The sequence below is a fragment of the Panthera uncia genome, chromosome B4 (genome assembly GCF_023721935.1).
Source record: "Panthera uncia isolate 11264 chromosome B4, Puncia_PCG_1.0, whole genome shotgun sequence".
Classification (NCBI taxonomy): Eukaryota; Metazoa; Chordata; class Mammalia; order Carnivora; family Felidae; genus Panthera; species Panthera uncia.
Window position 1 is genome coordinate 128,845,675 of NC_064809.1, and position 14,852 is coordinate 128,860,526.

The 14,852-nt window shown below is 46.0% G+C and overlaps 1 protein-coding gene across 1 annotated transcript in view; it reads right to left on the reverse strand.

Annotated features, from left to right (window-relative positions):
- FAM227A (family with sequence similarity 227 member A) overlaps positions 1–14,852 on the reverse strand; it is a 74,586-nt gene that overhangs the window by 59,090 nt on the left and 644 nt on the right. Inside the window, exons 2-6 of the mRNA XM_049626379.1 lie at positions 12,043–12,276; positions 9,795–9,877; positions 2,144–2,219; positions 1,584–1,660; positions 618–767 (exon numbers count right to left, since the gene is read on the reverse strand). Coding sequence (XP_049482336.1) covers positions 618–767; positions 1,584–1,660; positions 2,144–2,219; positions 9,795–9,877; positions 12,043–12,184 — 528 coding nt within the window. The 5' untranslated portion in view covers positions 12,185–12,276. The remainder of the gene's footprint in view (positions 1–617; positions 768–1,583; positions 1,661–2,143; positions 2,220–9,794; positions 9,878–12,042; positions 12,277–14,852) is intronic.

The window sequence follows — 14,852 nt, forward strand, 5'->3', positions numbered from 1 at the left end:
GCAGTTGACAACAGAGCATGTCTGTATATCATTTACAAAAAAACATAGATCATGATGGTGCACGCTCAAAATTTTTTGCCAATAAGACACATGATCAAAGCAGTCTGGGGGCACCTGAGTGGCTCAGTCGGTTAAGAGTCTGACTTCGGCGCAGGTCATGATCTCACGGTTTGTGAGTTCAAGCCCCACGTCGGACTCTATGCTGACAGCTCAGAGCCTGAAGCCTGCTTCAGATTTTGTGTCTCCCTCTCTCTCTGCCCTCCCTTGCTTGTGCTCTGTCTGTCTCTCTCTCGCAAAAATAAATAAACATTAAAAAGAATTTTAATGAAAAATGAAAAATGAAAAAAAACAGTCTGGAAATGAGTGCTCAGGGAGGAAGAATCTAGGTTTTGGAGGGAACATGGGCTTGGGTTCTAATCTCGGCTCAGTTACCTGCAAACTGTCTGGCCGTGGAAACTGACTTACTTAGTGACCCTGACTCAGTTCCTTGGGGTATAGAACGGGGACGGCTGTGTCTGTCTGCCACACGGTTGCTGTAAAGCTGGGTACAGCTGGGCCCACGGCAGGGGGATCACACAGTTGGCAACATTGGTGAGCGGCCCACTCTCTTTCCTTACCTTGCCACTAAGGCGGTTTCTCTCAGCCCGGACCACATTGCCCACCATGTCACAGAAGTTCACCCCATTTGGAAGCCTGTTCGGCACAGCGCTGTTAAATTTATATGGGTGCTGGTACAGCTCCACCAGCAGATTTTTATCTGCTGTTTTCTGGAACAAAAAGCAGATATGAAAATGAGGTCCATCATTTGACAGTTTAAACTAAAACTAAAAACGAGGATATCTTCCCCTTTTTATCACGAAGATGGTATAACAAGCTTATAGAAACTGGACAAAATGGGGGCACATTCAGGACCCCAGCACCTCTTACCAAATGATTTACATTATTTCTATTTTCCCTTTCAGGCTCTGAGCATGTTTACAAATATGCAGATATAACTCGACTCATGTTACAATACATAAACACACACACACACACACACACACACACACACACACACACACGGTATCCTGCTTTCTCCACCTTAGATTTTCCACATTGCTACACTGTCTTCAAATTTATCACTTCAGAGAATAGATCCTGTTATGAAGGTGGGCTATCATTGAATTAACTACTCATGGATTACCTCCAATTAACATTACTGTCATTAATAATTTGGAGCATACAGTTTCCCCCTTGGGTTTATTCATTATGAATTTCTGGGGAAAAAAGGCAATATAACAACTATAAAAAATGTGAAGATACAGAAAAGTGGAAAGAGAAAACCAATTGCCATCACCCAAGGCACCTACTGGAAACATTTTGGGGGGCTGAGTTACTTTTTTTTTTTTTTTAAGTGTATTTATTTATTTGTTTTGAGATAGAGACAGAGAGAGCGAACTACTTTAAGATCCTCTAAAAAGGGCACTCTGCAGTTTTCCTGCACAATCACCATGCAAGTGCCAAGCGTCCCCTCCCCAGGACTAAAATCTATTTCATGCCCAGCAGAAACCAGTCAGAAAGAGACCCAGCAGCAGATCCCTTACCCTTTTATTGATGAAAGATCTGACATTCCTAGATTCCGAGCCTCTGCAAATATGCTGTGATTTTCTGGGACTCTTGTCTGCAGAAGAATGGAAGAAGAGAAAGGATGTAACCACGAAGTTTGTCCATCGCTGTGCAGTAATCATAGCTGTGATGTTTCACTCACTTAGCCTGAGCTGCCAGAGGACAGTCACACTGTTAGTCTCACTGGTCCCCGCCTGAGTTGCTGGCTCACTGGATCCAGGACCCACCGCAGACAAGCTGTCCCCTTGCCCCCAAGCCTGTTCCCTCGTCTGTAAACTCTGTTCAGCGGCACCTAGCCCACAGTTGGGGGCATTGCAAAGATTTAATAGGAGAAGTGCCACCTAGCAGGCCGTCTCTAAGTGCGCCGTCCTTCCCTCCTAACTTGCCCAATGCCAGCAAGTCAGACATGAGACTCCTCCAGAAGAGGACAAAGCTATCCTCGGTTGACATGCTGGATTCCTGCTTAACTGCGTTTGAGATACTAATAACAGCCACACCCCACAGAAACACCATCAAGGCTATGAGAAAGGATTTTTGCCTCTGTCTCCCGGGTCGGGGTCGCCGTGACTTTTCTCTCTCAAAGCCTTCTTCTCCAACTCAAATCTCTCAATTGCCTTCAAAAACCAGAAAGAAATGGGGCGTTAGGGATTCGTGCAGATCTCGGCGCGGGACGAGGGTCAGAGATCAGGCCATTTCCCCCGCTGGTGCGCAAAAGGCCTGGAGCAGAGGTTGTGGCAGCGCCTCCCTGTCTTCCCCGTAGGCGCCAGGGTCTCCGTGGCCACTGGTGTCACTGACCTCGTTCCCACCCCACCTCCGCCCCCACCGAGTGTCACCACCGATACATCCCCCCACCTTGCCTCCTCCCACGCCGCCCCTCCTCCTGGCTATGCCTCCTCTTGTCTATACCTCTGAGGAGGTACAGGATGTGGGAATGGGGGCTCCAATCAAGCTCCCTGAGCTAAAAGCTATTGTTTAAACTCTCTGTGAGGAGGACAATGATACCTACCTTCTAGGGTCCTTGTAAGGGTTGGATATACATACAGTATTGAGTGCATCTTAAATTTTTTTTAATGTTTATTTATATTTGAGAGAGAGAGAGAGAGAGAGAGAGAGAGCGTGTGAGCAGGGGAAGGGCAGAGAAAGGGGAAGACACAGAATCAGACTCCAGGCTCTGAGCTGTCAGCACGGAGCCCGATGTGGGGCTCGAACTCATAAACAGTGAGATCATGACCTGAGCCGAAGTCAGACGTTTAACCGATTGAGCCACCCAGGCGCCCCTAGTGCATCTTAAAACACCAGTGCAGAGGCTACTACCAGATAGGAGCTGCTCAATAAAGGCTAATTATTATTATTATTATTAATCACCAGACCCTTGACTTCTCAACAGATTTCTCTTGATCTCTGATTCCTCCTCCCCCATTCCCGCATCCCCTCCTGAGGGAACAAAAGGAAAGAAAAATGAATGTCAGTGACCCAACAAGTTGTACTGATCGTCGGCCATGAGCCCGGCACTGCTCTTGGACAATAAAGTGAACGAAGAATGAGGATTCTGTGTCCTCGCCTTTAGGAATTTACAATCTGTTTGGACAGTTGACATCAGCACACGTGGGCCAAGTAGGTCCTAAATTGCTACATTTGGGTTTGAAGCAACTGAGAGTAGTGTGAACTAGAAGAGTCACAGAGGACCACCCACGAGCACTGGGGGAAACGATGAGGCATCTGTCGTGCTTGATAAACTGTGAAACGCCCCCTCCAGTCTTCTACCCCCTTTATGAGCATGTGCGCAGGTGTATGTAGATGGGGAAAGGGCTCACACTGGTAGGTCTACGTGTCAACGTTTGTCACTCCAAAAACATAGGCCAAGATAAGGCATGATGAATGAACAGGAGGGGTGTGAGCCAAGGCAGTGGAACAGCGGTGTCTCTGGTCCTTACCGGGATGCCACTTGTAGCCCATATTGTCAAGGCCTTGGAAGAGGGATGGACAAGATTTGCACACGGAGAGAGCAGAACAGATAGGTGAACGTTGGGAGACCAGCAAGTTTTAGGCGTCAACGAGGAGACCAGCACTGGGCCGTGTGCATCTGAGACGACAGTGGTACCTACAAGTGGGGCTGTCCCCCTACTTGGGGAGTTTTTCAGATACACCAATTCAATGGAGAAGTTCATTCCTTGCGTCTGCCTCAGCTCATGAATTGTTTATGTACTGTGGCTCCTGAATAGTTCTCTACTTAAAATTTAACACCAGTAAATAATTTACAAGGTACAAAATCAAGTAGTAGAGTAAAAAGTCTCCCTCCTGCCTCCCTCCACCCAATACCCTTAATTTCTTGCATAGCCTTCCGGAGACATCGTGTTCAAATGAGAGCAGGCAGAACACACGGTCCCACGTGATGCTCTTTTCACTTTTAGTTTTTTTAAAAACCTCCCAGGGGAGTCTGATGATCACTTAGGTTTAGGTGCCACTGCTCTAGGTGGCTGGGAATATGAGGCTGAGATACAGGAGAGAAGCTAGGATTTACAACCATATCATTCATTCCACAGGTATTTCCTGAGCACCTGCTCAAGGCCAATGCTATGCCTGTGTCGGGGATGCAGCAGAGAGCAGCGAACGCTGCTGAGGCTTCAGGGATTAGTGCGGAGAAGCCAGGGATTTTGAGGTGGCCAGTGCTGCAGTGGGGAGGTACAGGATGCCAGCAATGTGCCCAGAAGGGGCCCCTCCACTAGTCTTGGGGTACAGGATGCAGAGAAGTCCCTTCTAGGGTGAGGACGTCCAGGCGGAGAGCGGAAGGAATGTGCCTGCCACTGGGTCAATGGTGAAGCTGTGCTGTGAGTGGAGCTCTTGAGGGGAAGGGGGCCGGAAGGAAGAGCCAAGCAAGGGGTACCCGGTGCGGGGCGGGGGGGCGCTCAGTCGGTTTAGCATCTGACTGTTGATTTCGGCTCAAGTCATGATCTCACGGTTCGTGAGTTCGAGCCCCATGTCAGGCTCTGCGCTCAGTGCAGAGCCAGCTTGGGATTCCCTCTTTCTCTCTCTCTCTGCCCCTCTCCCGTGCTCTGTCTCTCTCACGTGCTCTCTCCCTCTCTCTCTCACACTCACTCTCAAAATAAATAAGTAAGTAAGTAAGTAAATAAATAAATAAATAAATAAAGCTGAATAAGAGCTAAGCAAGGTTCATGGCCAGAGAGGTGGGAAGCCCACACTTAGGGCATGGAAGAAGGAACAGAAAAGGGACATGGTGATGTGGGATGTGGGGAGGAGGATCTGGGGCTCATTCGTTCACTGGTGCACACTTAAGAAGCACCTCTTATGCACTAGGCACCGGGCTAGGTGCCAGGCAGCACGGCAGCATGGAGGCTGGAGAAACCAGTCTGGCTATGGCCCCGACACAGGAGAAGTGGCTGCACAGTCAAGGCCCGGTGGACACAGGGCAGGGCAAACCGCAGCCAGCAGAGCTTGGGCAGGGTAGCCTAGGGATGGGCTCTTGTGGCAGAAGGCAGTGAGCATCTGACAGATCTCACCAGCTGCTTGGGCAGAGGACAGGAAGGACAGGCAAGGGGTCCCTTCCTCCAGGTCATATGAGGACCCAAGGTTGCTCCCACCAGCCCTGTCCTGGTTCTCACTGGCCACGAAGGGCACCTGAGAAGATACGTCAATGCTGGGCAATCTTTTTTTCTTTTTAATGTTTACTTACTTATTTTGAGAGGCAGGAGAGCGAGAGAGGGACAGAGACAGAGACAGAGAGAGAGAGAGAGAGAGGGAGAGAGAGAATCCCAAGCAGGTTCTGCACTGTGAGCACAGAGCCCGACATGGGACTCTAGTCCACGAATCGTGAAATCATGACCTAAGCCAAAATCAAGAGTCGGACACTTAACTGACCAAGCCACCGAGGCGCCCCAATGCTCGACAATCTTAAGTAGCCACTAGATCCTGTTTCTGGGAGCAAGATATTCTTCCTCTTGGTTTTAAAATTATCATAAAAAAATCACAGAACTGACATGCAAATACATTCCTTTTGTAAACCACATTACAGAAGTATCCAGAGTAAAAAACATGTTCACTCGCCTTCCATACCACCCCCTTTCCAGAAATGACCCCATCGACTGTTTGGTGTGTATCCTTCCAGACTTTTCTCCTACACGTTCATACATACAGAATGTCCTTCCTGTGAGCCAGGAACTCTTCTCGGGCCTGATTTAAGGGGCTTCATGAGTTTTAACTCCTCTAATTCTTGCAACAACCCTATGGGGTAGATACATTATTTTTGTTATCACCATTTTCTAGAAAACAGAGATTCATAAAGGTTAAATAATTAACCTAGTTTCACAATGTGAGAAAATGGCAGAGCAGGAATTTAAACACAGACCGTCTTATTCCAGAGTCTGTGTCTCTAATGCTATACCTCTCCTGCCTACACAGGCACACACAGAGAGACAAGGTTTCTTAACTTCTATGGAATCACTTCACTCCAAGTTGTGTGTGTGTGTGTGTGTGTGTGTGTGTGTGGATGTTGCCTTTATTCACAATTTAATTCTTTTTTTTTTTTTAATTTTTTTTTTAACGTTTATTTATTTTTGAGACAGAGAGAGACAGAGCATGAACAGGGGAGGGGCAGAGAGAGAGAGGGACACACAGAATCTGAAACAGGCTCCAGGCTCTGAGCCGTCAGCACAGAGCCCGACGCGGGGCTCGAACTCACGGACCGCGAGATCGTGACCTGAGCCGAAGTCGGCCGCTTAACCAACTGAGCCACCCAGGCGCCCCTATTCACAATTTAATTCTAAGCTCTACTCGATGGTGGGGTAGGTAGGGGCAAGTGAAGCTAATGGTCTCGTTGCTGCGTGAGTGAAAACATGGCTGAACCTCTGGGAAAGGTGATTCGACTGTATTTACCAAAACTTGAAATTTCACTTCTAGGACTCTAGCGCGCAGAAATACTTGCAAATGTGTCCCAAGATACAAATACAGAAATATTCACGTGTTCACTATGATGAAAACACCACCGAAATATTTATCAGTAGGGAATAAATTAATGATGCTGCATCCAACAAATAGAATATTATGCGGTCAGAAAAGACCAGGGCAGATCCACAGCAGTGACTTGGAAGCATCTCCAAGAGTTATTGAGGCTAAAAATGAATGAATGAATGAATGAATGAAAAACAAACAAAAGCAGGTTACAAAAACGGTATTTATGGTATGACCCTACTCAGATTAAAAAAAAGAAAACGATAACCCTAAATATATGTGTTCTATGTTTCTAAATGTATAGAAAAAGTTCTTGGGCACCTGGCTGGCTCAGTTGATGGAGCACGCAACTCTTGATCTCAGGGTCATGAGTTCAAGCCCCATGGAGACATTATTTAAAAAATAAATTTTTGGGGGGCTCCTGGGTGGCTCAGTCGGTTGAGTGTCCGACTTCGGCTCAGGTCATGATCTTGCAGTCCGTGAGTTCGAGCCCCGTGTCGGGCTCTGGGCTGACAGCTTGGAGCCTGGAGCCTGTTTCAGATTCTGTGTCTCCCTCTCTCTGACCCTCCCCCATTCATGCTCTGTCTCTCTCTGTCTCAAAAATAAATAAACGTTAAAAAAAAAATTAAAAAAATAAATAAAAAATAAATTTTTTAATTTAATTTAAATTTTTTAAAATTTACATCCAAACTAGTTAGCATCTAGTGCAACAATGATTTCAGGAGTAGATTCCTTAGTGCCCCTTCCCCAGTTAGCCCATCCCCCCTCCCACAACCCCTCCTGTAACCCTCTGTTTGTTCTCCATATTTATGAGTCTCTTATGTTTTGCCCACCTCCCTTTTTTTATATTATTTTTGTTTCCCTTCCCTTACGTTCACCTGTTTTGTCTCTTGAAGTCCTCATAGGAGTGAAGTCATATGATATTTGTCTTTCTCTGACTAATTTCGCTTAGCATGATACCCTCCAGTTCCATCCACAAAGAAAAATAAAATATTTTTTTAAAAAATTCTGGAAGGATACAAAACAAACAATTAACAGTGGTTACTTCTCAGGAGGAAATAAAGGGCTGGGAGTGAAGTAAATTTTACGGTTTACTTTTATACTTGGAGATGGTTTGAATATTTTAGAATAAGGATGCATTGTCCTGACATTTAAACTTTTTTTTAATTCTAATTTTAATTTATTTGGTGGGGGGGTGCAGAGAGATGGAGAGAGAATCCCAATCAGACTCTGTATCGTCAGCGCAGCGCCAAACGTGGGGCTCGATCTCACAAGTGACTGTGAGATCATGACCTGAGCTGAAATCAGGAGTCAGATGCTTAACCCACTGAGCCACCCAGGCACTGCTAAATTTTAAAAAATAAATCAAAAAGACTAACTCAAGAGATGAACTGACCCCAAAAGTCAGCACCAGAAAAGTTGGGATAGGGGTGCGGCTAAAACCTGCAGAGGCATTCACCAGGTCTGGGCCCTGGGGACAGAGGAGCCTGGTGGAAAGCAAGATGCCAGGGGTAATGGGGTTAGGAGATTTAGTTGGAGCAAAGTGGCAGAAAAGATCTGCAAAACACACAGCTGGTAAAGGACTGTTATCCAAAATACACAAAGAATTGTTAAAACCCAACAATAAGAAAACAAACAACTCAATCAAAAAATGGGGCAGGGACACCTGGGTGGCTCAGTCAGTTAAATATCCAACTTCGGCTCAGGTCGTGATCTCGTGGTTTGTGAGTTCGAGCTCTGCGTAGGGCTCTGTGCTGACAGCTCACAGCCTGGAGCCCGCTTCGGATTCTGTGTCTCCTTCGCTCTCTGCTCCTCCCCTGCTCATGCTCTGTCTCTCCCTCTTTCAAATATAAGTAAAAATTTAAAAATATATATATTAAAAAAATAAATTAAATAAAACAAAACAAAATTTTAAATGGGGCAAAGACTTCAACAGACACCCCACTCAAGAAGAGAGACAGATGGCGAGTAGGCATATGGAGAGATGTTCAATGTCATTAGAGAATCGCAACTTCAAACGACAAGGAGATATCGCTATATCCTGATTAGAATGGCCAAAATCCAGAACACTGATAACACCAAATGCTGGTGAGGATGTGGAGTGACAGGAGCTCTCATTCATGGCTGCTGCGAATGCAAAAGGGTACAGCCACTTCGGGAGACACTTTGGCAGTTTCTTACAAAACTAAACATACTCTTACCAGATGGTCCAGGAATCACGCTCCTCACTATTTACCCAAATGAACTGAAAATATACATCCACACAAAACCCTGCACATAGATGTTCGCAGCAGCCTTATGCATAATTGCCAAAACTTAGAAGCAATCGAGAGGTCTTTCCGTAGGTGAACAGATAAATAAACCGTGGCACATCCAGACAAAGGAATATTATTCAGCCCCAAAAAGAAACGAGCTATCGAGCCATGAAAACACATGGAGGAACCTTAAATGCATATGACTAAGTGAACGAAACCAATCTGAAAAGGCTGCATCCTGTATGGTTCTAACTCTGTCATTTTGGAAAAGGCAAAACTATGGAGACAGCAAAAAGTTCAGTGGTTGCCAGGAGATGCGGGGGGTGCTGTAAATGGGGGGGAGGATTTTTAGGGCAGTGAGACTATTCTGTAGGATACTACAAAGGTGGGGTGCCTGGGTGGCTCAGTCGGTTGGGCATCCGACCTCAGTTCAGGTCATGATCTCGCGGTTTGTGAGTTTGAGCCCCTCGTCGGGCTCTGTGCTCACAGCTCAGGGCCTGGAGCCTGCTTTGGATTCTGTGTCTCCCTCTCTCTGCCCCTCCCTGGCTCACGCTCTGTCTCTCTAAAATAAATGAATGTAAAAAAAAAAAAAAAAAAAAAAGGATACTACAAAGGTGGATATATGTCATTACACATTTGTCCCAACTCCTAGAATGTACAGCACAGAAAGCCCTAATGTGAACAACGAACTTGGGGTGATAATGATGCCTCAATGTGGGTTTATCACTTGTAACAAATGTACCAGTGTGGTGACAGGCAGCTTGCCCATGCGTGGGGACAGGGGTATGTGGGAACTCCGTACTTTCAGCTCAATTTTGCTGTCAACTAAAACTGCTCCAAAAAAGAAATCCTGCTAATTAATAAAAGATATCTCTGAGACCCCTATTGTGCAAATGTGCTTTCAAATAAATGGGCGGGACTCCCGGAGCCCTTCCTGCCCCAAGCCTTACCTCAGCACCCATAACTCACCAGGTTGTTGGCCAACGCATTGGGACTCAGATCTAGCTCCCCAATCGTTTCGTTCACCTGGTGGATGGAACCAATAAGGCAGGCTGGCAGGTGAGTTTGCTAAGGAAATTTTCTGGGTGCTATTCACGCAGGAACAGGATGGGACTAGGCTGGCAAGGACAGTCCCTTACTCTCTCCGCTTAACTACTTTCTTTGCAAACATTCACACTTCTTTTATCATTTTAAATGAGTGGCTTTAGGCACCTGGGTGGCTCAGTCCTTAAACTTTGGACTTCGGCTCAGGTCATAATCTCACGGCCCATGAGTTCGTGAGTTCGAGCCCCGAATCGGGCTCTGTGCTGACAGCTCTCACACTCACACTCTGTCTCTCTCTCTCTGTGTCTCTCTCTCTGTCTCTCTCTCAAAAATAAACATTAAAATAAACATTAAAAATACTCTCAAAAATAAACATTAAAAAAATGAAAAAAAAAATGAGTGGCTTTATCAATTCTAAATGAAAACTAACCACATCCTAGACACCTTGGAAAAACATAAAAAGAAACACCCATTCTGCTACCACCCTAACAACGTCTGTTAGGATTCGGGGAGATTTCCTTCCAGTATTTTTTATACACGTACCTTTTTACATAATTGTAATCTCAGTGAATGCCTACTTTAGGACTCGGACTTCTCTTCCACTCATTATCATGATCATGCTCCATAGAGCTAAATAATCTTCATAGTATTTTAAATGGCATTATATGAATCCACTTGGAGAATGTACTTTAATACACTTAATTGTTTCATGGCTATTGAATACTTAAGTTGTTCATCATTTTTTTGCAATTGGAAATAATGCTGTGGTATACACAGAGAGTTGTTTCCATATTTTGGATTATTGCTTTAAGAGACATTTTCAGGTGAGGCATGGCTGGATCAGAGGGGATCTCAACCTTGTTGATCACTGTTGAAGTCTCTGCCTAGTTCAATGGCCTCTCTTGTCACCCTCTCTAGGTTTGCATTTCTTTCCGTCTTAGCCTCAATCGGTCTAGGATATATCCTTTGCAGAAGCCCCATAATCCTATCACTTCTCACTGCCTTCACAAAAAGCAGGGTTCACTCTTACTTCCATTACCCTCAAGGGTTCTTATAAACCGGAGGACACTTGACCAATGAAGACGCCAAGGAGGGACATGAAAATCATAGGAACGGAAATGGGTTAGTTAGGTTGAGAGGAGTGTGGGATTAAGGAGGAAGAGGGGGCATGAGAAAAAGGGCCAGGAAAGTGAGTCCCTGAAGCAGCCTCTGATGGGATCACTTGTGCTCATCTTGACAAGGGTTTCTGAGAGGTGTAGAAAGCGAGGGGATACAGAGGGACACATGGTTTGGCTGGCGGCAGTGGGACTTGAAGGTCAATGGGCTCTTTATGAGATGGGACCATCTGGTGGTATTTATAACCTGAGAGGGTTATTTGCCGGATGAGCTCCAAGGTCCTCCAGAGATGGGGTTCTGCGGGTCCCTGGCATAGAGTTCAGAGTCACAAGTGAGATGTGGATCAATAAAGGGAGGGCTAGAGAAGTAAGATTCTGGAAGAGTCCAGGTGATGCCAGAGAGGGCAAACTCTGAGCCCAGGTAGGAGGCCTGGCAGGTGAGAAGTGAGGCCAATTGGAATGAGAACAATGAAGCTGGGTCTTTGTTTGTTTGTTTGTTTGGTTAATGTTTGCTTATTTTTGAGACAGAGTGAGAGCAGGGGAAGGGCACAGAGAGAGGGGGACACAGAATCCAAAGCAGGCTCCAGGCTCTGAGCTGTCAGCACAGAGCCCAACACGGGGCTCGAACTCATGAACCATGAGACTGTGACCTGAGCCAAGGTTGTATGCTTAACCAACGGAGCCACCCAGGTGCCCCAACAAAGTTGGGTCTCAAGCTCACTTATCTGAGGGCCGAGGGCTTCACCATGACTTATTTGCTACCTATAACTATAATTCTTTGGAAGACAGAAGATATTTCAACGAATATGTCAACAAATATTTCCAGTACTTCTTCCTTTGGGGCTCTTTCCAATTATCCTAGTAAAATAAATTCAAACCAAACAACCCTTCACAGTCTCAAATTCTTTTAGAGCATAGGTCGGGCTTAACTAATTGAAAAAAATCAATGAGCACATAAGGAAAGGAGCTAATAACGTGTGTCACAGACACAAGCCCTGGTTACAGGTCTGCAGCAGGTGTATTCGGTCTGGATTGTAGACGGCACCATAAAAGGATACAGGGTGGATTGTCTTCCAGATTCTTCCTTGCGGCATTCTTCATCGTGTTCCGCGCAGCGAGGGAGACAGTCAGGTGCTCGTCTACGGGCACCATTGGCAAGGCGGTGACATTGATGATATCTATGTTCCTGAAATAAGCCATGATCCAGTTTCTCGTAAACTGATAAACAGTACGTTTCCACTTAAGAATCTCTCATTTCCCACTCCGATCTTGTTCTCTGTTCAGCCAGCCTCCTGGAAATCACAAATACCATAGAACCACCTTAGAAAGCATAACCACGCTCGTCTGGTAAGCAGGGCTGATGGCAAGGTGCACGCTGCCTGCGACACAGGGGATAAAGGCCTTCCTCTGACACGCCCTTCTTGACTGAGGATTTCAGACATATCAACTTTTTCTGGCCTGTCGATGTTCTCCCTGTTTGCCAAGAAAGCTGTTCTAGCTTTTACAGTAAGGAGACTAGAGTGTTGGAAAGGCCAGGGCTCCAGAGCACCCAGCAAATCAGTTTCCAAATTAGAAAGGAAATCAAATTCCTGTCTCTCTGAGGCTCATCTGCAAAGTCAGAGATTTGGATTCGATTCCTAAGACCCTTTTTCGGCTCTCAGCTGCTCTGATTCTATGATACTGGGTCTATCTCCTCAGCATGAAGCTGGTGATCAACCTGAGGCTTTCTGCCCCCTCCCAGAATGCTGGCCCCATCACTACTCTTCCTCCTGCCTTCAGAACACTCCGGCTGGACTGCCCTCCTGGATCCTTGCTTATTAACCAGGAGTTCATTCTACCATTTGTGGATCTTCCATATCCAGAGCCTGGTGGCACAGGCCTGTTTTTAAGGAAGTAAAAGACTCAGATCGGCCCTCAAGAAGCTCATACATAATGAAAGGGGAGAGGAAAGGTAGTTTAGTGGGAAAATTAACCCAGGCCCCTCTCATCACATTCTCTCTCCCTCTTCTTCAGTTGATGCCTTCTGCTCTGCCCTTTTCTACGCAACCACTCGTCCTATAGGCCCGCCCCTCTGAAATTGCTCCTCGTCCCTGCTGGGCTATGCTGCTGCCCTCTATGCCTTTACACACGCAATTCCATCTAGTCAATGCACATCCCAGGTGACACATCTTTTAGAAAACCTTCCTGAATTACTCTAGGCCACTAGTGACCACCCCTCCTCTGGAAAGTTCAGGATTCTGCTTTCATCTCTCCATTACAGCACTTACAATTCTCAACTGGAAGGATTTGCTTCCACACCTTTTTCCATTAGGCAAGTGGCTCCCTAGGGGTTGGGCACACTCAATATTTGATTCCATTTTAGACTCATTCACCACGCTTCTTTCTAGTCCAGAGAAGCTATCCATTAGGGCTTGGGGCTGTCCCAAGTCAGCTGGATTGCAGGAAAGGCTGTCCCAGGCCCAGGTCAATACTATCTCCTCTTTCCTGCTCCCAGCCATAAGCCACGTCGGCAAGGGGGAGAGGGGTAAGGTGGAAGCAGGTGCACTGCATGGCTTCTTGTTTTCCTCCTACTCACTCCCCAGCATGACCGGAAAACTATAGCATGTTCTCTGAAAAGCAGGCTTTTAGGGCAACCCTGTCCAGAAGGCTCTTGCTTTAACTTAACATTCTTACTCATGCCTAATGCAAGAACTGACTATTACTATGCTCCTTAAAAGGAATGTTTAGGATACGCATGCCGTTCTCTTCTGAATTTTCTATCATACCCTTTTAGGTATTCTCTGAGATATGACAAGTTTTTACCTTCACTACTTGGGGAGGAAAAACGGATGGGGGAGACAATGAACTTCACGGAATGAACAACACTGCGCGGTGTTGGGGGCAGGAGAATAGCAAACGTTCTGCTCTCATGTAGCAAGTATCCTGGCAGCCGAAGTGCGAATGCCCTCTGTTTAAAGTTAACACGTTATTAAATACGTTAAAACAATGCTGACTTTGGAATCAGCATTCAGTGTTGCCTTCAGCAATGACGGACTACTTACTGAGTGCCCGACACAAGCCAGCGGTGTGTTCTTCCTGGAGACAGGGTGGTGAGCGAAACCAGACTTGCTCCCTGCTCTAAGGGACTTATGTCTGCCAGGGGAGACATGCGGTAATCAAACAATTATATAAATAATTGTGAATGATAACTGTGACCACTGCTTTGAAGGAACATACGCAGTGCTGTGAGATGAGCTGAGATTACGTAAGGATGTAGCCAAGGCTTGGAGGAAGAGCAGGAGTTAACTAGATAAAGGGGATGGGGAATACCATCCAAGCAGAGGGGAGCAAGTGTAGAAAGGCAGGAAAAGGCGAGACCTGTGCATCACAGTAGTCACTAGCCACATGTGACATCTGGTTAGTATGACTGAAGAACTGAAATTTCAATTTCAGTTAATTTAAATTTTTTTTAATGTTTCTGAGACAGAGAGAGACAAAGCATGAGTGGGGAGGGGCAGAGAGAGAGGGAGACCCAGAATCTGAAGCAGGCTCCAGGCTCTGAGCTGTCAGCACAGAGTCCGACGCGGGGCTCGAACTCACAGACGGTGAGATCATGACCTGAGCTGAAGTCGGGACGCTCAACCGACTGAGCCACCCGGGGCGCCCCCGATTTTAGTTAATTTAAACTTAAAAGCTGAAGCAGTATCAATGTAAAAGCACTGATCATATGTTGAAATGATAATATTTGGGATATACGAGTTAAATAAAATGTTCGAATCCACATAACCTGGTTTTTAAAAATCTTTAAAATATGGCTACTAGAAAATTCTCAATTACATACGTGGCCCACATCATGTTTCCACTGGGTAGTGCGGGATTAGACTGTGCA